The following is a 26,472-nucleotide window of genomic DNA, read 5'->3' as shown; positions in this document are numbered from 1 at the left end:
GATGGTGCACGCCAGTAGTTTGGGAGCGCCATGTGGGAGCGTGAGGGGTCTCTCAGCACCCCGGGGGCAAGCATGGCACCTGTGGCCTGTGGGGGCTTGCAGGGCTCGTGCTGCTGGCGTTTCTGGAACGCCCTGCGGGTGACAGAGCAGCCTAGGCAGGTGCCAAGTCGAGGCGAGGTTTTACAAAGCCCATTGTTGACGCCTTGGTTCACCATGTAGGGGAAACGTTGCTTGCCGCTTCTTTAGGGGGGAATTCAGTGCTTCTAATTTTAACCACCCAAATGCCAGGCGCGCTGCCTGAGCTCAGGGCTCGCCCCACACAGGCACCGCTCTCCCCTTCGTCCCGCGGGCACCAGGCATCGAAACACCACTTCGCGCCACGGCTCCACATAGCCGCCTTCCCCGACGCGAACCCCGCGGCCGCGCCGGGCAGCCCCGCAGCCCCCCGGGGCGGGCGGGAGGCGCCTGCGCGCTACGGCCGCTCGCTGCCGGCCCCGGGCTGGCGCCTCCCGCAGCCCGCCGGCGGCTGCTGCCTATTTTAGTCACAGCGGCGGCGGGGGGCCGCGGCGGGACGCGGGGCCGGGCGGGGGCTGTCGGCACCGGGAGCTGCGAGGAGCGGGGGTCCGCGCCGTCCATTCGTCCGGGAAACTTTGCCGAAGGCGCCCGGCAGGGGGCACGGGGACAGGTGAGGGGCCGGGGGCGGTGGAACCGGGCTCGGGACGGTGCCGTGCCGCGGCTCACGGTACTGCAGGGTGAGGTGCGGCGCCTGCCCCACGGCGGGCAGGGCGGGCTGCTCGACTCGTTAATCTTAAAAGCGGCCCAAGGAATTATTCGTTTTGGTGCACGCGCGTTTGAGGCTAAAACAAAGCTTAGAGGCGTTGGTAGAAAGCGGGGCTACAGGCGGCAGCTGTGGCGGCATCCGGCGGGGCCGTGCCGTGCCTCTGCGGGCGGTGTCGGCCCGCGGCGGGCAGCGCGGCTGCGGTGCGATGCGGTGCTGTCATCGGGCTGCCGTGGCTGTGAGCCGGCGGGAGGTGCTCCTCGCAGGTGTGCGTTCTTGTTCGCTGCGCACAGTGAAAATGCGGCGAAGTTTGGTGCAGGGGAAGAGTAATTTCATCGTAGTTGCCGACGTTTAACTGAAGTGAACTTGCCCTAAAGAGCGTACGGAAAGGAAGCATTTCTTATAGCGCTTTTCCATTCGCACCTACTTCGTTATGAAAAGGAAAATGGTGCCTCGAACGAGTGTCCTCTAGGAAGTGCACGGTGAGAGCTGGCCGTTCCGTGTGTCCTGAATCAGCTGGGCAAACCCCCTGCACAGCTTCTCCAAATCCCTTTTGGAACGCATCTGAGGTTTTGGGGACCTTTGGGAATGGATTTCAAATGTCTGGCCACGTATAAAGATGTTTTGAGCACAGGAAAATGTGACAGCAAACTCAGCTGGAGTATTCAGTTGTGTTCTGAGAATGTATTACAGTAACTCTTTACAAGTGTCATGCACGTAAGAAAAGTTGGTTAGGCTTTCCTGCTAGCTGTGCTAATTTCTGATGGATTTAGTATTGCAGTGCTGCTGAGATTATGTGGTGTTCCTTTTTCTCAGATCTGCCAGCTGGCTTGAGCCTTCAGTCAGCTGGATGAACTCTTGCTGTGGTATATCTAAACCTATATGAAAGAAAAATTATTTGGTAATAAGTAGTATTCTTTTAATTGTCTTGTACTACAAAACTTTGTGCTATAACTCATGTTTCAGTTGATACTACTTCCACCCTTTTCTCCAACGTGATTTGGCACTGTTCGTACTTTCATCTTTGATATTACCATGATATTACTTGTGCTGTACCAGGACAGTTTCTCAAGGGAAATAACCCTACATCAAAGTTGTAAAGGGCTGATTCTGCACTTCTAAAATGAAATTTTGGTGCACTGAGGTTCATCTGTTGAACAGCAGATTTTTAGCTCATGCTGCAACTTGACAGCATTGGAGATGAAGACTAAAGAACTGGATCTAAAAATCAGAGTTCTCACTTTTGACCTCCTGGCATTAACTGTGGGTGACACTTTTAGGCCAATCAACTTTCCAGCTCATTCCAGTACGGCTAGGGTGCTGCAGTTATCACATGTAATCATATGAAGACTTCAAGGTGTTAGCTTATAAAAGACAGACGTGTTTAGATTTAGCTTCCCAGGTTGTAATTTAGGCAGCTAAATAGGTGGTGCAGAGGCTCAAAAGCACTGAACATCCCCTTGTTACAGCTATGGATGCTCTACTGACAAAGATTTTCATTAGCTTGGTCAGTGCATGCTAGCGAAACCTTTCTGTTGTGCTGCTTTATGACCATGGAATCTTAGAATATCCCAAGTAGGAAGGGGTCCAGAAGAAGCCCTTGAGTCCAACTGTCGGCTCTATGCAGGACCATCCAAAATCAGACCATGTGACTACTGAGAGCATTGCCCAGATGCTCCTTGAGCTCTGACAGATTGAGGCCATGACCACTGCCCTGAGCAGCCTGTGCCAGTATCTGACCACCTTCTGGTGAAGAACTCATGATACCCAGGCTGGATCATGACACTGGGACTTGTAGTTTGAAAGAGCAGAAAGACTGTCATGGGCACGAGTCTCCAAATATGTGAGGCGTTCCAACCAAGCCTTAGGAGAGCAGCGCATCCTCAGTTCTCTTGTATGCCCTGCAAAGTGTTAAATCCTGGTGATTGGTTGCGACTCAGAGTAACACATGTTCATGCCTTTGTGAGTGACTGATGCAGGAATCAGGGGAGGCGCTCTTAAGAACAGAAATAAGAGAACTGTGGTGGTTTTTTTGATCGTTGGTTTTATTTTCTAAGAATTAGATACTTTTCTTTCTTTGAGAACCATTTCAACGCAGGGATGGTGTACACCATGTCCTTGCAGCGTTTAATCCTGCTAAATGTCTCTGTGTGTTCTGTAGCATGCCTTATCTGTGACACACTCTGGGCAACTGACAGCTGTAACAGCTACGAGATGGTTGAATTTTCCTTCCTGGTGTCTTTCTCCCCACTGCTTTAAAAAGGGGGTGGAGAGACTCTTAATTTTGAGACATTGCATAACTTGCTTAAGTCTTGCACACAAGTTGACTGGGGGAAATAGGAGAATGGATGGCACTGAAACAACGTTAGGAGTTGAAGAGGTGCTAGGTGCAAAAGCAAACAAGAAGAAAAAAAGCCTATGTATTTTTAATTTGGAAGTAATGGTTGGTTTTTTTTTTTTTTTTTTTTTTTTTTTTTTTTTTTTAATTCTCTTGTTTTCTTCTGGAGTTCTGCAGAGTCCTGCAAGGTTGCTTATAGGCAGACCAAGTGGTTTCCCTGAAGGACTTCATTGTAACTCACCAGCCTGGGTGACACCCCTTTTGGTCTGATAGCTCATCAATGGGCCAAGAAACCGTAATATTTATTTACTGTTTTCAGAAGTGATTTGTTGAGTTGGTGGAGTTTTAGTCTCAGGTTGTTTGTTTTTTTTCATTCTCTGATTAATTAATGCTAAATAATATGTTGCTTTGGAGACCCCAAATGATCCTGCAGAAGAGCCAGATGTTAAGGCTCTTTCTTTTTCTCTTTTTTTTTTTTTTTAATCAAGGAAACAGCATTGTTCCTCCCTTAGAAACCACCAGTCCTTGTTTAGAAGAAGGGCTCTTCTGCTGTGTTTTAAGGAAACTTTACACTGAAGAACCCTTTTTTGCTTTGAAGTCTTATGCAGGTTAATTTCCCCTTGTGATCTATTGACTTTGTGATCTTGGAGCCATTCAGTACATTGGAGACTAAAAAGGTGATTCTTATTTGTGTAGGGCATGGAGCAATACCCTGCATGTTTCACTGAGCAATGTGAGTTATAGTAGCTAGTGTTCAAACAATGTTGTTTATGCATGGCTTCCAAAATTTGAAGTGGACTATTCTTGAAGCTTAACACTTAGGTGAAAAAGAGAGAGTAAAGTTACTGAACTGTCTAGGTCCAGGTTGCCCTTGAAAAGCATTTTTCCATGAATGTTTCAGTTTAATGTGCGTTTGTTGTTTTGTTTTGTTTTTGTTTTTTGTCTTCTCTTTGCAGGATTCTTCAAGATGGACACTACAGCAGTCAGCCCACTCACTCCACTAGGCGTTATTCCAGACTTAAAAAATGCCACTTCTGTGCCTTTCAATGAGACTGCATGTGAAAACTGGAAGGAGATCCATCATCTTGTTTTCCACGTGGCAAATATTTGTTTTGCAGCTGGCCTGGTTATTCCAACTACTCTGAACCTTCATATGATTTTTCTGCGAGGTTTGCTCTCCATAGGTAGGTGACTTCTTACAGAGAAGTTTGCACCCTGCCTGTGGCAGAAGCAGGGGAGTATTACAGGGGCATCTCCAGGTCACAGTGAAATTCCAGCATGTATCCATGTACTCTGTGTTCTGCTGAAGTTGTTTTTATTGAAGGCAAGGACCATTCTGACCCAGACAGATATTTTTCAGAATGGTTATTTATCTTAAAATTTCACAGAGATGCAGTTTACAACTTCAAAACTACATAGATGTTGACTTAAAAACAAGTGTGCTGCATTTACTTTAAACTTCTCTAGCTGCTTAAAGTGAATTGAATTCCAAATTGCATTGAAATCCTTATATCTTAAAGACCTTACCTTTTAGGCTTCAAGTAAATGCTGGGACTATTCATTGGCTGATGCTCTGGCTTAGTAAATCATCTATAATAAGTAAGGTTTTTTCTGGAGAGCTTTGAACCATAAGTTTTCTTGCATTTTGAACAGATACAGGAAAAAAAAAAATTGTTAAGATGAGATGGCAACTGGAAGCAAATTTAATCTGTGGGCAGCAGAAGATCTGGTCCCTATTGATATTTGTCCTCTGCTGCTCCACAGTGTCACTCCTCCAGGCTTAACGTCCTCAGTTCTTCCTAGTTTAATTTAGCAGCTGATCAAGGGCCATCACATGTTGATTTTTCTGATCCATATGTACGTGCTGCCTGGCCAGACACCCATACAGAATATTGAGTTCATATTCAGCATTACCTTCAGGGAAAGACAGGAAAAGGAAATTTAATTGCATATCTGATCCCTTTTCTTCTGCATGAATATTAAGGGGAAATATATCTGTCTACATCCATCTCTATTGGACATGGCTGAATTTGGCCAGTTGTTTCACATTTATCTGCAGGGGGCTCACTGATGCATAATCTGTCTTTGTAGGCTAAAAATAACATCCCTGATCATTAAGCATGCCTTATCTTGTAAAACAATTGTCATTATTCAAAACAAAGTAACTGGAAAAGAATAAGCATTTGAAAATTTCTCTTTGATGTCACACCAGAGGATTCTAGTTTCTGCCATGACTTTGTCAAAATACAGTGATGATGCTTTCCTGTTCATTTTCAAAAATATCTGTGCATGACTTCAGGAGATTTTTGTGCAAATACAGCTCCCTAGTTAGACATAAATGTCTCTGATACAGATAATGAACATTTGTTTCTAGGCCATTGTTTGTCTAATTAATGCACTAATCAAGTTTTGTAAGCTGCTTTTTTAATGTGATTTTTAATAACAGGCCATGATGGGCTGCACCTTTCTGCTCTCCCCATTCCCTTCCTGAATTCTTGTTGCTTCAGTATTGTAGCCTTGTATGGCAGGACTGCAGACCCAGTGCCTCCTGATGGCATTGTAGTCATTACTCATGCTACCATTGCATGTGCTGATTCACAGAGCCTAACTATAGTAAAACTTTTGGGTGTATTTGCACTTAGTGGACAAACTCTTGATGATTTTTATAAGAGAATGTGTTTATTAGCCAGTGACATTGAATTTCCTTTTTTAATTTCTTACAGGATGTGCATTGTTCATCATTTGGGCTACGCTCTACCGTTGTGCCTTGGACATAATGATCTGGAATTCTGTGTTTTTGGTGGTCAACCTTTTACACTTCATATACTTAGTGTATAAAAGAAGACCGGTATGTACATCAGCTACACTGCACAAAGCAGGCTAGTAAGATGCAAGAAAAAGAAAGTTTTGACCATATTTGCTGGACAAACCTATCACTGAATTCTGCAGGAGTTGTTCTGAATTAAGTCAACCAACAACTCCAGTTGTTGGATCCAGGCCATTAGAATGCTGTCAGTCAGTCTCATTCAGTACATATTTTCTTGAAATCCATATTCTTGAAAAGTGGTTGTTTTATTGGCTGTTTTTTCTTCTGATAGTAAGGGAAAAGTTACTTAGCTTCTTAGCCAAGAGACCAGGAACACTTTTGGGTTCCCCTTGTTTCTGTCTTTTGTAATTTTACCCACCTTTCTACTTGTAAATGCACATCGATCTCCTGAAATAAAAGTCTTACTAAGATATTTAAAATTGAGCATTCCAGAACAGTAATTGCTTAAACTAAGGAGTTTGGGAGGGGCAAAACATTCCTATCTGATTTTTAAGTCATAAATAGCCTCTGTGATGGGAAAGGAGACTGGTAAATTAGAAGTTTCCAAAGCAGACTCTTATTTTGATATTTATGAATGACCTTCATACTCATCACTTCGCACACAAGTGTGCTAATCCATACATTTTTTCTGTCATGTTCTTTTAAAATGCAAATAAGATAAATCAGATTCTGCTGTTGCTTTTAAAAGGAAACAATAGAATCTTCTTGCCCTTTCCTCATCTTATGCATTCTTTTAGCTCATTTATTGTATTCATTGAGTTATGAGAGTCATGGCTGAGAATTTTGCAACTCCCTTCATTGCCTTCAAAATGGTGCATTAAAATACCTCCCTTCAAATGCACCATAATTGTATATTGGAAATGCATACCAAAACCAGAGGATACTTTGCCCTGCATTCAGCTAAATGTATATCCAATAGAAAGGTATTTTGTTTTTATTATTCATCCAGAGTTGCATTTTCTGTCTCTGCAGAATGATAAGCAACCCAACTTTCTGCTGGTATATGTATGTCAAAACTAGGTAACGTGTAATATAATATTTGCTTTTACATACCACTCAAATTTTAATGAAGTGCTGAGTGTTCCAAGTGTTAGTATTACATTCTGTGGTCTGCAGAGTTTAAGACATATGGATTTGTAATGTGAAGATTGCAGGAATATGTGGTGTCAGATTTTTTTGTCAGGTTTTGAGCAGAGTAACCTTGCTTATTTAAGAATAACTTAAAATCGAATGCTTTCCAGAAGCGTTTAACATTTGATACAACAGAACTGCTGGAAATAATCTCTTGGTTGGAGAGGAAACTTAGATCGAGCAAGGGCAAGCCCAGAGTCCTGTACCTGGGGAGGAATAACTGCGTGCATCAGTACAGGTTAGGGGCTGGAAAAGACAGGTAAACTGCTGGAAAGCAGTTCTGCAGAGAAGGACCTGATGTCCTGTTGAATTGGTTGACCATGAACTAGCAGTGTGCTCTTGTGGGCAAGAGGGCCAGTGATATCCTAGGATGCATTAAAAGAACGTGGCCAGCAGGTTGAGGAAGGTTCTTCTCTCCCTCTACTTTGCCCTGGTGAGGGGTCACCCCTTCCTTTCCCATATGGGCAGGATGTGACATGAGGTACATCTGGAGTACTGTGTCCAGTTCTGGGCTTCTCAGTTTAAAAATAAATAAATAATAAAAAAAATCTGCTGGGAACTTCTACAGGGATCAGTGGAGATTGTTTAACAGTGAACTTTGTAGACGTGCACACTCAACTTCCAAAATACTTGTTGTAGCAGTGAATCTGAAGCACCCAGTTGACATTGTTACCCACAGTTCCATACTCCGGGTCTTGACCAGATCTAAAGAATTAAATGAGGGATCCTGCTGGAATCATATTCTGTGTGAAGCCTTTGTAAACGCTTCTGCTGAGAGTGACACTAGTGCCGGAAGAGTTGTCTTCAAACAAATGTCAGTACAGTTGACTTTAAGAATGAATGACAAGCCCTTGACATTCTCTATTATCTTAGATAGAGATCAAATTAAATCTTGAAACCATTACCACCTGTGCCTTTAGTAAATCTTTAGTTCCTTCAATCTTATTCAGTATTGAACCGCTTTCTAAAGACAGAAGTGTGCAGGAAACAAATGTTAAAATGTAGGAGGAATATCAAATGCCTGTAATGGGAAGGTGCTCTACGTAGGCATCAGCTGTTTTCTTAGGTACTCTCTCACATACTGATACTGAAGTACTGCGTAGTTCATTCCAGAAATGAAAGGCCTCTTAAATGAATCATGTAATAACTCGAGTCTAACAATTAAGAGCACTTTCAAAGAGCACAAATAATTACTTGTGGTTTCTACTTCTGAGACAGTAGTTTACTTTACGAAAGAGGAATGTGGAGTTAGAGAGAAACAAGGTGACTCCATCTACAAGTTACACATCCAGCTTAAGCTAGTTGTCCAGTGTAATTCAACTCATGTACCTAACAGCTGCTGGGAGGTGTGGTATTGCCTTCCCTCTCCTTTGGCTTGAGATAAGTCTGTACAGCTATTGCTAACTACTAACCTGTGTTTATGTAGTAGTTTGATTGTATTTCCTTGCTGTTTTGTAGCAGTATAGGGAAGAAGTCAGATAACTTAATGCTTATCTAAACGGTACTGGGATCTGTGGTCTGGTTCTCAGGAAGTTTGTATTCTTACCACCGCTGCAGGTGTGGTGCTATGGTTTGTCAGTGTCTCTGGAAGCAGAACTCTTCATTTTTCATTCTCTTCAACTCTTCATTCAATCACATGGTGGAAATTACATGGAAACAGGGTAGCATCCCAAACAGTGTCTGAATCACTTTGTTACAGGCTATGAGCAACAGGGTTACTTGAAGTGATGTGTGATAGTCACACATCTTTTTAGCTGTTTGATATATTCTATCTACTGTGAACTGTAAGGCAGTTTAAATGTTATTCTACAGAAAGCTGGAAAATGCCTAAAAAGGAAGAAAAGAAATTATTAGGAACTGATTTTGAATGAGTTTTTTTCATTCTGCTTCTGTTTTATTGCCCATCTCAAAATCAATTTTATTTAGTCATCCTCACAAATTACATTTTTAAGGAAAGAAAAGAATGGAAGAATAATTACAAGCTAGCGATATTACAAAATGAATAATTAATATTTCCAGTTGTTAAATATTTATTTTATTAAATGGAGCATGCAAAATGCAGTGAGTTTCTTTTCTGACTAGAAGATTATTTCTGTGCGTTTGATTCCTTGGAGCTTTACAGATTTGGCTTTTTTAGTCTGAGTGGAAGCTGAAGGATTCTATTCAGTGTCTGTACAGAGCTCTGACTTGGAGCTTTGGCAGGATCCCAGAATATTTCAACCACTGCTGAACAAAACATCACACCTCCCCGTATGGCTCATTTGGAATACGACCCATGAGCATGACTGGAGAAGTAGTCAGCTATGCATGTGAAGGGTGAATAGTCTGTTACGAGCAAGACTATCTGAAGCATACCTACACTGCTCAACCTGGTCAATCTCTAGGAAAGTAGGAGTGCCTTCTTTCTCTTATAAGTGTTAAATGTTAGAGGAAGATCATGAAATTGGAATTGTGTACTCAGTTAAGGGAACGATCAGCATTCCAGGGCCAAATCCTCTCTGCATGCGCTGCTTTGGATTCAGGAGTCTTGGGAGCTGCTTGTATTCATTTGAGGAAGGAATTTGTCTCTCTTTCAGTTGCAGTGGTGATGGATAGGCACAGGTACAAATTAAATTGATATGTCTGTTAAGAATGAGGGAGTTCCTCAAGGTTGTGGGGAAAACAAATTGCCTAATGTCATGTGTATGTGGAACATACTTTGAAATCATACAGTTCAGGACAGTCACCAGCATGAGAGACATGGGCATAATGGAAGGAGCCCAGCAGGGGGGCATGATGGAGAAGAGACCACAGCCTATGAAGAGAGACTGGGAGAGCTGGGACTGCTCAGCCTGGGGAAGAGAAAGCTCAGAGATCTCATCAGTGTGTACATATACTGAAGAAGAAGTTTCAGCGAGGACAGAGCCAGACACTTTTCAGTGGTGCCTGGTATGAGGGCAAGAGCCAATGGGCACAAAATGGAACACGAGAGGTAACATCTGAACACCAGGAACCACTTTTTGCTGTGCAAGTGGCAGAGTGTTTGCCCAGGTTGCCCAGAGAGGTGGTTGAATCTCCATCCTTGACGGTATTGAAAAGCTGTTTGCACAAGGTACTGGGTGGTGTTGCTCTAAGTGGCCCTGCTTGAGCAGAGACTTGGACAGGATGGAAGAAATCTCTTCCAACCTGAGACATTCTATGATTCTTTGAGTTTATTGCTAATACTGTGCAAACAGTTTCATTCCAGTCATCCTTTTCACTGTCCTGGTAGCATTTCTATGGCATGTATATTCTTTGGTAGTATAGGAAAAGGAAATCCGTGTAACAAAATATAAAGTAATGAAATAAATCTAATGAAATGTTTTGAGGAGACAGTAAGTGACATTTGGTTGAAGCATATGTATGAACAGATCAAAAAAGTAAATGAACAAAACCTGAACATTTTAATATATTTTTGGGTGGTAAGTGTTCACAAAGTTAATAGTAAGTTTTGCTATGTATAATGAAAAGAAAGTTCGCAGAAGTTCTTGAGGAATTTTTTAATTTGAGCTTTTGAAAACAGGTATTGGTGTCTGTTTTGCAGTAAGGCTGCATAAAAATTTCAGTGGGTTATAACCATTATTTCTCTATGCGTCGTTTTTTGGTTAGAAGGTAAGTCTACAGGTTTGGGATACTATTTTGTTAAAATTTTATGGAAAACGAAGGCTGTGAAGACCATTTTGTGATGTCATGAAGTGGTAATGTCAAGGTCACCTAAGCAGCTTTATCTCTTCCTGTGTAGAAATTTAATAAGTAGCTGTATACTGTTTCTGTGGGATGAACTCACCATCTCTGCCTACGTGTTTGTCAGTTCCAAAGAACAGCCATGGGCTTCTGTTGCCTATATGTGGGATGGGTAGATCCAGTAGCTGAGGCGATGGGTGGTATCCTTCAAATATGGTTCCACAAATCTGTAAAGCTTCTGCTTCAGCTCAATTTGCTCTAGAAGTAAATAAAGGTCAAATATCATGAGTTTTCCAAAGTCTTTCATTATGCTTGATTCACTGTTCAGCACTCAGATGTAATTCTACCAGAACAGGGAGAGTTTTTGATGTGAAGCATTAATCTCTTAGGGCTGAAGATGAATATTTTTTTGCCCTAAAATAGCTTTCTGGGGAGGAAATTGTATGTACTTCAGAGTTTGAAGTCATTGTGAGCCTTAGTTAGTCCAGAGACTTAATCATTTTGGACTGCATCCTACTCCAGGTACAGAATACTCAGGAGCTTCTCAGTTTGCTCTGTTTGCTACCATGAGCTGAAAATTGACTCCTGGACTTTGCTGTTGCTTAATTCTCCCCTATTTTTAATATGGAAATACAAAAATTAAATAAATAATCTAGAAGAATAGATTCCAAGTCTAAACTTGGAACATTCTCATTTGTTGAAGTGGTAACTTGTTTTCTTTTTCTACCATTTTTCTTTCTTGCTTTTCCTTTTTTTTTTTTTTTTTTTTTTTTTTTTGTTTTTGTTTTTGTTCTATTTATGTTATCTTTTCATAATCTGGTGCTTATTTCTAATTTGTTTGTTCTCTGCTTTCGGGAAGGCCAGAACTCTGTCCTATTCCCTGCTGCCTTCATTCAGGAAAGATCTCCAGGCTTGGTATTTCAGCCAGCTTCCTTTCCCTCACTGCTGCTGCATGGATTTGGGTGGGCTCTTAGATATGGGATGTTCAGCTGGTAGTAGTATTTTTCTCCCTCAACACACGTGTTGTAATGATGGGTTTGTTTTATAGGACTCAGTCCTGCTTTTCTGCTGCAGGTAAGCCAAGAAGTAAGGGATGAAAGATTCCCAGAAAAGCCCAAGAGATGGCCAAAATGAGTTGTGGGCATGGTGTGGGAAGTACAGGCAATCTCATTATTTTCCTGTGTAAATCTGGTGCAAGTTCTATGCACTGCTAGATCAGAAGTCTCAAAAGATTCCATGTGCTTGTTTTACCATACTTTTTATATGAAATGTTTGTTTCTGAAGCACCAGATTGCTGGAGTTGCAGTTTTAGGTAAGGTTTTGGTCACCCTGTCATAGGCAGCATTGTGGATAGATGTAGCATTTACCAGTTATTTTGTTGCCTGAACAGAAGGAACACAAAGATGTTACTCAGATTTAGCAGCTAAAGCATGCATGCAGTATTACCCTTTCTTGGCTACACTGTCTCTCTGTATTGATGTCTTTTTTGTTTGCATTCTAGATCAAGATAGAGAAGGAGCTCAGCAGCCTGTACAAGAGAATGTTTGAACCACTCCATGTGCCTCCAGAGCTATTCCAAAGATTAACTGGGCAATTCTGCAACATTCAGACTTTGAAGGCAGGTCAAGCTTATGCTGCAGAGGATAAAACATCAGTTGATGACAGGCTAAGCATCCTGCTGAAGGGGAAGTAGGTGCTATAAAGCTTCTTATGAGTTGTGTGGTGGTTGAATTCATGAGAAAGTTGATGGATATTTGTGTTAATTTTTTTAAATGTTACTGTTTGTTGCCTATGATGGTCTGTCGCCACATAGTATACATCCATATGCTATTTTTGGTACTATTTCAAATGGCTGTGGTGTCTCTTAATGCAAAAACTTTGTGCCTCCATGTGTGTGTACAGCCATATTGATTCTAATGGGGGTTACATTCTTATAATAGAAGAGTCTTTCAGAGCAAACAAGAAGCTTGTTCTGGTGTTAGGCATCTAAGACTTTTCCTCAGTGCTTTCTCAGGTTTTAAGTTTAAAAGGTACTGTGAATGAGGGAAAGAGAAAATAACCATCCATTAGGCTTTAAACCAAGAGGCCTGTTGAAATTAGCTGATTGCACTTTATACATGCAGACAGAAAGGGGGAAGGTGCATTGCTCAGACCTAGCTGGCAGACCCAAATGAGAAAGGGTAAAATAAATTACCACATCCAGGCTGTGATCTTAAGGTTCTTGCTAAGTTATGCCCAAAATTTTAAGCAGTCTCTGTGCAGACATCAGGTTTTATCACTTTTCTTTAAAGTCATTAGCAGCTTATTCCTGAAACTAGTTATCTAAAGGAAGCCTGATTCTGATTTGGATTTAGAGCATCACACTTCAGATCTTTTTTTCCTTTTTGACAGTTGTGTTTTGATGTGCACACCACATCAGGCAACCAGAATCGGCTGCTAACCTTACGTCTGGATTTGGTGGAGGTTCAGGCAGAAAGTAGGTTGACTCCAACTCCAGAAGATGTACATACTTCAGTCTGTTTAGCCTCCTGCATTACCATTGCCAGTAATCACATTCAGTTTTAATAAAATAATTCAACCTCCATGGTTCTGAAATGATGTTTCACACTTTTTTTATTTCTAGAATGAAGGTTTCTTATCGAGGGCATTTTCTGCATAATATTTACCCCTGTGCCTTTATAGACTCACCTGAATTTCGATCAACTCAGATGAACCGGGGTGAAAAATTCCAGGTACGCTTTGGCCTAAATGTCATTGGATGGGAACTAATGAGGCAATTAAAAATAATAATAATAATAACCAAGACAAAGCAAAACCCAAACACAACACACAAAAACTCAAAGCAAACAAACAAAACTGACAGCGACAAACCCCAAATAATTTCAGGAAATACTGAACTGTTTGGTTTGTGTAGTTTTGCTGGCTTGCTAATACTGGTGTCTGATGCTGGACCATGTCAAGAGTAACCTTTAAAATGAAACGCTGCGAAACAGTATCATGATGGTGTTTACTGTGTCTTTTCCTGTTGTTCTCTTTCATTTTACTGTTTGCAACTGATTTATAGGTGAGAGTTTTGCTGAGGTAAGTGACGATGTGAGTAGTCTTGTTGCTAGTTCAAAAACAGAATAGGAAAATTAATTATGGTATAATGTAATTACTAAATTCATTACTAAAATGAAAGATTTTAAAAATGCAGGAAAGAATCATCTGAAAGTTGTTAAAGCAGCATGAATTGAAAGAGGTTGCACTGTCCAGAATTAAAATCTTCCTACGGGAACAACAGGAGTATATATCTTTAGAGGTGGAGCAATAGGAGTATATATCTCCAGCAATGTAATTATACTAGAATGTTAATGAATATATTATACAGTAGCTTGTGGTAAAGATACTACTATTAGAGAGGGTTTTTGCCACATAGTACTGAAATCACTGTTTACCTCCTGCTATTCTTCAACTGCATGTGTAATATTGACTGCCTGTGGCTGGACTGGATACATCCCTGCTGATACTGTGGCAGAGGAGGAGGCAGGAAGAGTAGGGCAGAATCTAAAATCAGTGATTGATGCAACACGTTCCAGTCAAGCAGTAGGCTTAGTGCCAGAGGGAGATGGTTGTCAGGACATATTCATTTCGTGGCAGCGAGGCGTCCAGCAGTGCTGTACCCTATTGATACCATCTATTTCTCCCATGAGTTACTAGATATGAATCAGTTCTACTGAAGGGGTAAAGACTCACGCCCCTCCTTGTGCCTGCCTGGAAAGTTATTGCAGTCTTGGTGCTTTGTGTATCCTTCACTTGTGAGGTTTGCTTGCAGTTTGCTTTGACACAAATGTTCTTGGCAGCACCATCAACACAGGATGAAAATTTTGTCCTAGGGACTCCATCTGCTGGCAATGCTGCCAAGTTTTTCCCAAGTTGATATTCCTCTGTCACAGACTGTAAAGTTAAAACTCAAGTGTATGTGACAGTTTTCCATTTTATCTTAGGCTTTATATATATATTCATACGTGTGTGTGTGTGTATTTATATTACATGTGTATGTATATAAATATTTTAGATAAAGGTAGTTTGTGATAGGACACTTCATAAATTCTTCTGAACTCCTTTTGCAAAGCATGCAGTTGCAACATCCCAGAGCTGATTTCTGTCTGCCACTGCCCTCCTCTGGCATAGCTGGACAAGTGACCAGGAATTTGTAGGTGTTACAGCTTACCTCATTTGACTGCAGCCATCCACAGCAGAATTGTCAGTACCTAAGCCAATGGGTGCCTGATCCAAGTGCAAGGCAGTGCTTGTGAGATCCAGAGGTCTGAGGTAGAAGAGAAAAAGGCATTATGTTTTGTTTTTTACTGTATCCTTTTTTAAACTCTTTCATGGAAACCTTTGGCTTGCACCAGTTCTTCCTACTTGGGCACAGTCACAGGAATTAAAACCAAGTAGCAGGCCTGTTGGGATGTGTCATCAGTACAGGACTGACTCTGTGTATAAATCTATTCTAACATAAATGTTTGCTGTTTTGGACTTCTGAGAGATTTCCCCTTCATATTATCTCCCACTAGATTTCTTGAAAAACAAACTGGTCTGTTTATCAGATAAAATCTGATGATGATAACCATCTGAGAAGATTTACATTTGTAAATACAATTTTCTAAGGGATATCAAAAAGTTATATGGCTTTAAATTTATTTTAACTAGAGGCACAAATGGAATGGTAGCACTTATTTGCAAGCAAAAGAGAAGAGCTAATTCCATGTGTGTTTTCTCAGGTCACCATTATTGCAGATGATAATTGCAAGTTCCTTTGCTGGTCCAGAGAAAGACTGACATACTTTCTGGAAACTGAGCCATTTCTTTATGAGATCTTTAAGTATCTTATTGGCAAAGATATTACAAATAAACTCTATTCATTGAATGACCCGACCTTAAATGACAAGGTAAGCAACTGCAGTTTCATTTTGGAATTTACACACAAGTACATGTATCATTGCTTCAACTTTAAAGTACCTTTTATTTTTTCTTTAATCTGCCACTATAGGCTGCTGAATTCATATTTGTTGCCTTTTAATGCCAAGGTGTGTGTCAGTGCAGTGTTCTTGTCAGCTACTGATACTGGTGGACGTGGTGCCCAGCAGATTAAAGGTGCTTCTCCCTGGATATCTTCTCTTACTAATAAATGGGTACCTTTGTACAAAGAGGCTTCAGGATATTTTTAAAAGAACTCCTGTGCTGGAATCAAACAGCTGCATTAATACATCTTGCCAAGAAAAATAACATTGAAGTGTGTTTGCAGGTTGTAAATATAAGAGGGAAAAAGGGAAATGTCGGGTTGATAGTCACTGGGAAAAGACATGAAATCTGTATAAATACCTTTGCTAAGGACTCTGTAACTCATTCTTCTTTGAATGTTTTAGGTATCATGGTAAGTGGCCTATTTGTAGTCTATATCTATTGTAGTCTATATCCTATTATCTTACTTTACTTTCACTTTGTCTCCTTCCATAGTTACAGGGCTTTTCAACATTTGCAAGAAATGCCACTCGGCTGCTGGTAGTGGGGTTTTTTTTATTCTTTATGTACTGGCTGTAGGATTCTCATACATAATTTACTTGAAGAACTTTCACCATCATTTATGAAAAGCTTGGAAAATGTTAATATGGTGTTTTCATATTCTGTATTTATTAACTTGCACCAACTCAAAGCAAAAATCCTTATCGCGTTGCCCATTTATAAATATATGTTAAATAGTTATTTCTGCAAAGTTATGAATATACTGGAAAAAAGACTCAAAAGGAGTGGCTGCCACTGCTTCTTTACACGTGAAGCCTACTGATATATTTTGTAATGTATTTATGATTAATTAAATACTGAAAGTTTTCTGAATTTTCTGTAGGCTATAGAAAGAGAAAAATAAAGGAGTGTTGGAAGGACAGTTGTTAAAGCACTGCTTGTTCTGCCTTCTGGTTAAGGACCTACAAAATTATACTGGTCACTGAAACAGAGGGTTACCCTGTTGTGCAGTTAGATCCTCAAGACTATTGCAGGTCCTTGTTTTCATTCATCATCTGGGGTTGTAAGTCTTACTAATGCAAGAAGATAAGTGATCTAGCAGGAATATATATACCATCTATAATGTACTTCTTATAAAATATGTGGTTAACTTATTTTTTGGAGGGGGGATGGTGGAAGGATGGCAAGAAAACAGGAGAGAGATGTACTGTATTAAAAAAAAAAAAAAAAAAAAAAAAAAGAAAAATACTTGTGTAGAAAGTCATTTCTGGAGTATGGCAACTGGAACAAACATGTAGCAACATGCTCCTTTGTGCTCTATGGGTTGCATTCAGCCAGTATCTCCAAGGTGACTGCTGTTTCCCATGTTCCTTATCAGTTTTCTTTTTTTTCCCTCATCTTTTTTTCTTTTCTTCTACTTCCTGTTTATTTTCTTTTCTCTCTACCTTTCTCTCTGCTTATCCGCCCCATGTATCATTCTCTTCTTTTTAATGCGTGGATGACTCCAGGTACACTAGGATGTTCTTATTGTGCCTGGTGTGCAAAGTTATCCACAAGACACTTGTGTTGCTGACATCCGGCACAACAAAACTGTAGCATTAGTAGTTAGCATTAGTATTTAGCATTAGTATACCACATGAAATACTCAGTGTAAGAGTTTAATTCATTGATTTTTAAGTGAAAAGTCCTTATCATACCTGTCAAATATCAAATCCTTGTATTGTGCTGCAAGTGCAGGTATTGCTGTCATCATGTGGCAGTCCTCACTATTCGAAATGCTTCTTCTGATTGATGTTCAGTTGTATCTGCAGAGCCTGGAAAGTCAAATAGATGCCCAGCCCATCAGGCTAGGTGAGATCAGGGCTGAAAGGGACTTTGACTTTCTTTATTTACCCTGTCTGTGTTTATCCTTATAGGGTTCAAATATGGCTTCATGACATGCAGCTGTGTCAGTATGAACAGAGAAGTTCCTTTTAACTTTATTCCAGCTAACAGCAGCTTGGAGTTATTTATACACTGAGTATATATTTCATTCATGAGTCATTTAGAAGAGCTCGCACAAATATACAGATATTTGGCTTCACAGTCTTATGTATATTTTTTCATTAAATGATATTTTCACTTTAGTTTGCAGCAGCTCCTTAATTTTAGAGAAGGTAGTTGCATGAAAGACTATTATAACTGATGCATCACAAAGACTTCAGAAAACCATCATTCTACATGAAATGAAGTGGTAATTCTTGACTGTTAAATAAAGTTCAATAGAATTGAGTTATACAGTATGCATTTGTCATGCACATTGTACCTTTTGGGTACAGGTGTCCTTCTGACTCTTAATAATACCTAATGAGATACAATGTATTGTTTCATATAAATGTGATATTGGATATCTCGGAGTGCTCCAAGTAAATGGAAAATAATCCCAAGGTCTTTGCATAGAGAGTAATGGTCACACAATGCATTTCATTTGTTTTCATCAGAATCAAGAGCCAGTTCATAAGGTAAAATGTCATGAAAGCCCTATATGATTGCAGTAACTTAGTGATGAATTGCCAGACAATAAAAAGAAATTTGTCTGTAGGAAAATACCTTAAAGTCAGTACAAAGAAGAATTAAAAGTGAATAATTCATGGCTGTTGATGTTCTAACTCCAGTGTATTACTGGCATCTTGTATCTGCATTAAATCAATTTACACTGCATAGAATCTTTTGCTGTTCCGTGATTTAAAGTCACAGCTGAGACCAAACTGTCAACTACAGAAGAAATAGCTATTTTCTGTTTTAATTTTTAATTTACTTGATCCCTTTTCTAATTTTTAATTTTTTTTTTTTTTTTTTTTAAGGCCTCAAAAAAGATTGATCGGCAGCCAAGTCTTTGCTCACAGCTCTCTGTGATGCAGATGAGGAACAGTATGGCCAGTACCAGTGACAGTGAGGATGGCTTGCAGATGTTTCTTCGTGGGACTTCCTCTTCATCTTCTCTTCGTGAGTGCTCAGAAATGGTTCATACCAGTTTTGAACACAGCTTGGTTGATCACTGAAGATGGTTGTAGAACTTCTGTTGTCTTCAGTGGAAGCAGAATGTAGCTTATGAGATGCTGCTGTAAACCAGCCAAGTGTAGGAAAGTAGTGAATCTGTAAATGCCTACGGCTTAGTATGCTAACTGAAGCTACTTCATGTAGACAGTGGAAAAAGCAATGTGTATTGTAATCCTTTGCAGTACAATGTGGATGTATAGATATAATATGGAATGTTTATAGCAGTGGACCAAATAGTGTCAATGCACAGTGCCTGTCACAGTGCAATCTCCTTTGGTCTGTGACTAGTGCTTGTAGAAGTTAAAATACGCTTACCCTCATCAACGGGGTGCTCTGCATTTCCTCTGAGGCAGTTTGTGTTGGCAGCATCTGGAGAGGGATGGTGCACAACTAATTTTGAGGCCACCTGGAAAATCTCCAAATGTGCTGCCAGGCTCTACTTCCTTGTGCTTTGTATGATGGGATCAGTACGGAACAAAGTGAGGGAAGCCATGTCTGACCTTTAGCTTCCAGTCTAGGAATTTATTCCTTTAAGAATCCTTTTAAACAATTCTTTCTAGGCTTTTGATCTTGTTTACTTTTAATTTTCCCAAATCTAAACTTTAACAATAGTCTGAACTCAGAAAGCAGCTTTTAAAAACAGCAACAACAGCATAACAGAAGATGCTCAGTTGTCTGTTTTATGTTTATTGCTAAATATAAGCTGTTTAGCAATAATAAAGGGTCACATAGTATTATTTACTTTGACTCAGGGAATATTTTTTTCTTGAGTAGTTAGAATTTAGATGTATGAGGGAAAGAATCACTGGCAATTATTTATTGTGGCTAAATTCTGCTGAAGTTAAGGGAAAAAAAATACTTTACCATGTAATTGTTCCATTGTGTTCCTCACAGCTTAAAATATTTTCATGGTTGAACATCCTACACCTTCTCTGAGCAACCCATTCCAGCACCTTCCCACCCTCGTGGTGAAAAACATTTCCCTTACTGCAGCTTACGATTGTTTCCCTTGTTCTTCAATGCATGCCTCTGAGAAGAATCTGACTGTCTTCTTTTTGCTGTTCTGTTAGGTAGATGGAGACAACAGTAAGATTCTCTGTGAGTCCTCTGTTTGTAAGGCTGAGCACACCCAGTTCTCACAGTTTCTCCGTGGATGCCATGTGCTCCAGCCTGACCACCTTGGTTATTTTCACTGTACTCTTTCTAGTATGTCTGTCTGTCTTGTACAGGGGAGCTCAAAACTGGACACAGCACTCCACATCCAGGAGAATAACCATTTTCTTCAATATGTTGGCTGTGCTTTTGCTAATACAGCACAATTTGTGAATGACCTTCTTCACTGCAGAGGCACACGGCTGACTTGTATTTGGTTTGGTGTCCACCAGGACCCCCAGGTCTGCTTCTGAAATGTTGCTTTACAAACAAAATAGTGCCCAACTTATAATGCTGTTTTAGCCTGTAGTGTCTCAGGTGCAGGAATTTGACTCTGAACCTCATGTCATTTGTCCAGCTTCTGAATGCCCCATCTGACTGACAGCTCTGTCCTCTGGGATATGGTTTCCCTCTTTATGTGGCTGTTGTGAATGAATTAGCCAGAGTTTCTGTTTCTGTTTCATCACCCTGGTCATTAATAAAGATATGCTGAAGTTTATGTGCCTTGGTACTGACTTGTGAGGGGCACTGCTGGTAACCAGCTGCCAGCTGGATGTTGTACTGCTGTTCACTATCTGTGATTTCAGCAATCCTACCAGTTTACGCCCATGCTGTAGTCCAGTCAACAATTTCACTGGATGGATTTGATGGCAAGCTGCCTGGGGCCTTGTTATGATCCAACATTTACTACATTCCATCCACAGGGCCAGTCATTTCACCACAGAAGGTGGTCAGGTTGGTGGGGTACAATCTGAGCATGGTAAATCCACGGCGGCTGTTCCCAGCGATGTTCCTGCCCTTCATATGTTTTGACACAGCTTCCAGGAATATAAGCTCCAGAATCTTTCTGGGAACCTGAGACTAGGCTGATAGAACACTGGTTCCCTGGATCTTTCTCCTTGTCCTTTTCAAAAATGGACATGACATTCACCTTTTTCCTCTTCTCTGATTGCTGTGACCTTTCAAAGGTGATAGAGGTGGCCTCACAATTCCTTCAGCCCCCCCTTAGTGCTCGTGGATGCAGAACAGGAAGTTCCAAAGTCTCTTGTGTGGCTTGTGTGGCTTGCTGACTGTAAGTAAAGTATCAGTCTCCCAGTCTCTGCCACTACACTTGCAGACCTGGGAAGCCTCAGGACAAACTTTCACCAGTTTAAAAACTGAGCCAAGAAAGATGTGGATTGTCTCAGCCTTTTCCATCTGCTTTCTCCCCAGATCCTGTGCCCCTCTGAGCCATGGCCTCGTAGTTTCCCTGGTCTTCCTTTTGTTGCCATTGTGTTTGGAGAAGCTCTTGTTGTCTTTCACTAGATCCAAGCCCAGCTGAGCTTTGGCTTTCCCGGTTCCATCCCTGCATGTGTGGGCCATGTTTCTGTATTCTTCCTGAGCTCATCCTTGCTCTCACTTTGTACGTGTGTGTGAGCTCTGTCAGAACTTTCCTGTACCTCTGTGACAGCCTTCTGCCACGCTTGCTCAACTTTCTGCACTTGGGAATCAACTGTCCTTGTGTTCTAAGGTGTCCTTGAAGACCAGCCAGCCGTTGTTGGGTCTCTTTGCCCTTGCAGACCATGGCCCCATTGTTTTACCGAGTAGATCCCTGACTAAGCTGCAGTCCGCTGCCCTCAAATCTAGGGCTGTAACTCTCCTGTTTGTCTGCACACCTCTCTTAGTATCTTTAAAATCCACCAGCTTCTGGAAGATGCAACCAAGGTTACCATCAGCCTTCACCTCCCTGATGAGTTCTTCCTTGTTCGCCAGTGACAGGTCCAGCGGAGCACCTCCCCTAGTCGCCTCATCGATCGCTCCTGCAAGAAAATTGTCTACTACAGTCTCCAGAAACCTCCTGGCCTGCTCGTGCCTGGCACTGCTGCCACCAGACATGGGCAGTCAGAGCTCCCAAGCATCCAGGCCTTCAACTGTGGGACATCATCCAGCTATCTGAAGAAGGCTTCCATCTACTTGCTCTTCTTGTTCAGGAAGCAGATACCTGCTGTGAAGTTGCCTGTGTTGGTCTGTTCTCTGATCTCTTACCCATAAGCTCTCAGCTGGCTTTTCACCTGTTTCAAGGCAGATCTCCATGCGCTGAAGCCAGTTCTTTGCATAGAAGGCACTTAAACAAATTGGCACTCTCAGAAGCCTGAAAGAAGTTGTAAATGTGTATTTGTACAATTAGCTGGATTTAAAATTCTCTTTCAGGCCAAGAAGCAGAACGCTTACACCACTATTTCAGCTTTGGGAGAAAGTAATCTAAATGCGTGACATTTCCACCTGTAATTACATTAATTCCTGAGATGTACCCGTTCTTAGCAAATACTTGTTAAAAACACTTTTCTGTTGTATGTCTCTGGGTTTGTGTATCGTATTTTTTCTGGTGTGTGGTGTGTGCTTTGCTCAAGAGAGAGATGGAAATTTCTTAGATGCTCTGAGAACAACTGTTGGCTGTGCCACTGCCACATCACTGGCAACAAGAGGTGTGATAGCAGCCTCTGGAGTACAATGTTTCTCTTATGTCTGGGGAGGCATTGGGGGTTACTCACAGTGCAGTGTAGAAGTACACCTCAGGAAATGCTATCAGTTCGTTCTTCTTTGCATTTTGATTAATGTGGAATTTTGACTCCTGCAGCTGATAAAAGATGTTTTGCCTGACTAAATCATAACGTCTTATTTTTTTCTTTTTGCCAAAATAACTTGTTAGTTTGTTTTTCTTGTGTAATGCTGCTGCCCAATGATGGGTTTGCTACCAAGGTGAGCTCTGTCTGAAGAGCTGTACTGCCTTTGTGCTGTGGCCATGTACATACTTTCTCTCAGATCGCAGAGAAAGCTGAAGGAAAAAGCTGTCATTTACCTTTCTGCTGTTCTGTTTTCAAAAACCTTCAGTGCTGTCACACAGCACAGTCAGTCTTTTTTCATGTGTGTTTTTTGATTTTCAGTGTGAGGTACATACAGAGGGCCCAGTGCTGTTCCCCTGAATTCTCCTGCAATCATGCACTAATTTCTTAAGAACAAACAAACAAATAAAAAAATATTCAGTGAGGAACATATGGAAATAACAGCTGTATTTCTTTTAGAAGAAGCAACAGATGAAAGAAATGCAGCATACAGAAGTTCTGCACAGTTTCTGTCTTGTCATTGCTGGATGATCAAGTGTGTGGACAGAAGCATCCCTTTACAGATATGATATATGACTACTACAACTAAAACAGATTTTATTCTCTTAATTTCCATGTTCTTGAAAACATGAACATTTATTATTTTGTATAATCCAAAGAATTATGCTTTTAGCTGTTCTGAAAATTACCAACTCATTTCATAAAGAAAACTGATGTAAGGCTAAGTTCAAAGTGCTTAGCAATGAAAGATTGAAAAATTCTAAGTAATTGGCCACATACTACAATTACTAACAGAACTGTGTTTTAAATGTAATTAAGAAACCCGACTAACTGTTTGCTTTTATATTAAGGAAATAACCAACATGAGTTCTGTAATGCTTACGGAGTGAGTCGTTTGCAGCATGATGCTTTCTGTTGATAACATCACATTAACTCAGCAAGCGTCCTCCAAAAGGTATTCATGTGAGATTTGTGTGTTATGGTACATGTGCTTCACAAACGTGATCCATCTGTATGTAACTTGTTAATAAATGAAATTATTTCTCTTTTTCCAAAGCATATGATAAGCAGAAGTAGTTAAACTCAATCAAAAGGACAGATTCAGCTGCTTTTCAGTTCTTTAAAAATGTTTTAGTACTGTTCAGTAAATCCATTGTTTGATAGCCATACTTATTAATGATATAGTTAGTGTCTTTTTGTAGAATCATAGAATGGCCTGGGTTGAAAAGGACCACAATGATCATCCGGTTTCAACCTCCCTGCTATGTGCAGGGTCACCAACCACCAGACCAGGCTGCCCAGAGCCACATCCAGCCTGGCCTTGAATGCCTCCAGGGATGGGGCATCCACAGCCTCCTTGGGCAACCTGTTCCAGTGCGTCACCACCCTCTGTGTGAAAAACTTCCTCCTAATATCTAACCTAAACTTTCCCTGTCTCAGTTTAAAACCATTTCCTCTTGTCCTGTCACTATCCACCCCTGTAAACAGCCATTCCCCCCCCTGTTTATATGTTCCCTTCAAGTACTGGAAGGCCACAGTGAGGTCTCCCCAGAGCCTTCTCTTCTCCAAGCTAAATAAGCCCATTTCTCTCAAGCTTTCTTAATAGGGGAGGTGCTCCAGCCCTGCATCACTTGCTTTAGATCATTCAAAGTTGCTGATCTATGAATCTGGATTTGTAAATTTCTGAGCTAAGCAGGAACATATTGTTTAAATAGTATTTTTATTGGCCTTTTCTCACTGTGTGCTTGCCCAGCTTGTGGGTTATAGCAAAATTGGTATTTTAATAGGTGTTTGAGTTTAGCACCTCAGGAGAGTGCAGGAGCAGTGTGTGGAAGGCCTGCATTTGAATCTGGTTCAGTCTCGAGCTTCTGTTCAGCACTGGGTGGAGGCATGAACAGGCAAGGTTTTGTGGTTGTGGAAAAGCCCATCTGTGTAGAAAGGAGTGCTTAACAGTTCCAGTTCTTAAACATGTGTGAGTAACCTTTATCGTGCCAGTAAAATAGCATTTTGAATGGTAGAATGAATTACTAATACGTTTAACATAAGAATTCTAGAAAGCTAAACAGCATTTATGTGAATATGACTTAAAAATGCAATACCATAACACTCACAGTTCTTGCCTGAGGCAAGTGTTTGTTCTTTGTGTGAAATATGCTGCAGAAAGAAGTTCTTCCTCATCGGCCTCCTCAGCAGAAGCACTTTTTTATGTAGTGAGAGCAACCCTGAATGATTGTGTGATAGCTATTAGTTCTTTTTTCTAGAAAATTTGCATTTGTAAATTGTATGCAGGTGATCAATCAGACAGGACCACTGCCTCTTGCTTTTTTCTTCTGAAACGGTGTTTCAGAGCTTTCTCTATTCCTTTTGGATGTTGGTAGCTGTTCAGCTGCCTACAGGCTTAGGGCAGTTAGGGCTGAGGTCGTGTACCTGGCTGAGGTTAGCCAGCAAATGTGAGAGTTGTTTCATGGCAAGAGCAAGTATGCAGATGTATGGAACTTCTATATGTAGGCAACCAGTCCAGTGTCCTTTAGGAGAAAAATGTGAAGTCTGGGAAGAAAACTCTCTTGTGTTAGAAAGCGACATTCCTTTATTCCTCACGATAGCTACTGAGCAACTTGATGAAACAAGCTTGCTGTCTCAGACTCAGCTTCTGCATTTGAACAGCTAAGGCATATATATGCAATACATTTGCATGCATATTCATGATTTTCCAAGAACTCAATAATATATGCTTATATCCCTCTGGGAGTGTGCAGTAGCATCTGCCTGTGGTCTTCGACCACTTACTTTCTCCCTGTTTTTACATCATCAGGTTCATCACAGAGACTTCTGGCTGACCTGTAGCTGTTTTTCCCCAATTTGACAAACTTGTTTTGCTTGCTAAGCCATAATGAACAACTTGTATCTTAGTGCACTCTAATCCAATATATGAGAAATCTGAGGAAGAGGACCTTGCACCTGGTAGATGCAAAGATAGAAGTAGTCTGTTATGGCTCCATTGCTTCTTGTGAAGCAGAATCATTGAGAGAAACAAGGCTATTCCTGCAAGTTGAGATAAACAAGGCTATTTACACACCAAGCAAAGTTGAAATGGAAAGATTTAGAACTAGCACTCGTTGATTCCTTTTGCTAAACAATTATATTGGTTTTTAAACTGATATACTGATCCCCATTGCTAAACAAACTAGCCTGTATCAAGTCTAACAATAAGAAAATGGTTCTCAAGAACACCAAGGTGTGCATCTCACGCAGTCAGGATTTACACTGAAGCCTGAAGGTGTTTCTGGTGCATGTCAGCTTGGCTGTCCTGCACCTAGGATTTCTTCATGCCTGTGGCCAAATAAAAGAAAGAAACCTTCAGTCATAAAATCCTCTTATGAGAGAACTAGACAAGGATCATCAGAGTCTGCACTCTGTGTTACAGATCGGTATGAATAGCAAGTATGTATTGTTAAATTAATTGCTAATTTCTTTGGCACTGTGGCAGGCCCAGGCCGGACATCACCCTACCTGAGAACTTCAGCAAAGATGAAGCCAATAGAAGAAAGTGTTGAAGATGATGTCTTTGAAGCATCGTCAGCTGAAAAGCTGGAGCTGCAGCGGCTGCCTTGAATGAGTCTGTCATCTGATGTGTAAGAGCTTGGGCAAAGCTCCTGGGCGAGAGGAAGGAATCTGGAAGCTAAGAACATCTTTCTGTCTTTGAATTTACCACGCCATACGTCAGTGGCTCGTAGACAGAAGTGTCACGCTTTTACTTCTAAATAAAGAAATAAATACACCTGTGTGGGTTTTATTTCTGTTCTCTGAATGTGGATATTTGTTTTGTTTTTATTCCAGCTCTTGATGTCATACATTTAGAGTCCAGTGGCTCACTGGTCTGATGAGTGTAGAGATG

At 40.9% G+C, this 26,472-nt stretch overlaps 1 protein-coding gene across 2 annotated transcripts; it reads left to right on the top strand.

Moving 5' to 3' along the window:
* The first annotated feature begins 554 nt into the window (after positions 1–554).
* Positions 555–26,355, top strand: BVES (blood vessel epicardial substance). 2 transcript variants are annotated; one of them, XM_052696782.1, is made up of 8 exons: positions 555–685; positions 4,073–4,300; positions 5,840–5,964; positions 12,278–12,465; positions 13,400–13,508; positions 15,543–15,710; positions 18,627–18,768; positions 23,429–23,511. In XM_052696782.1, the coding sequence occupies exons 2-8, from the start codon at positions 4,084–4,086 to the stop codon at positions 23,494–23,496; spliced, it is 1,017 nt and encodes a 338-aa protein (XP_052552742.1). In that variant the 5' UTR covers positions 555–685; positions 4,073–4,083; the 3' UTR covers positions 23,497–23,511. The 2 variants fall into 2 exon arrangements, with proteins under 2 accessions (XP_052552742.1, XP_052552734.1); XM_052696774.1 differs by lacking the exon at positions 23,429–23,511 and adding an exon at positions 26,065–26,355 and having other exon boundaries at positions 557–685.
* The last annotated feature ends 117 nt before the right edge of the window (positions 26,356–26,472 follow it).

This window comes from Tympanuchus pallidicinctus, unplaced genomic scaffold, assembly GCF_026119805.1.
Source record: "Tympanuchus pallidicinctus isolate F22 unplaced genomic scaffold, pur_lepc_1.0 scaffold1, whole genome shotgun sequence".
Lineage (NCBI taxonomy): Eukaryota > Metazoa > Chordata > Aves > Galliformes > Phasianidae > Tympanuchus > Tympanuchus pallidicinctus.
This window is presented reverse-complemented; position numbering and strand designations above follow the sequence as displayed.

Coding starts and splice junctions, on each gene's coding strand:
- BVES (XM_052696774.1), top strand. CDS start 4,084: ATGGACACTACAGCAGTCAGCCCACTCACTCCACTAGGCGTTATTCCA. Junction 4,301..5,839: donor GCGAGGTTTGCTCTCCATAG/GTAGGTGACTTC, acceptor AATTTCTTACAG/GATGTGCATTGTTCATCATT. Junction 5,965..12,277: donor TAGTGTATAAAAGAAGACCG/GTATGTACATCA, acceptor TTTGCATTCTAG/ATCAAGATAGAGAAGGAGCT.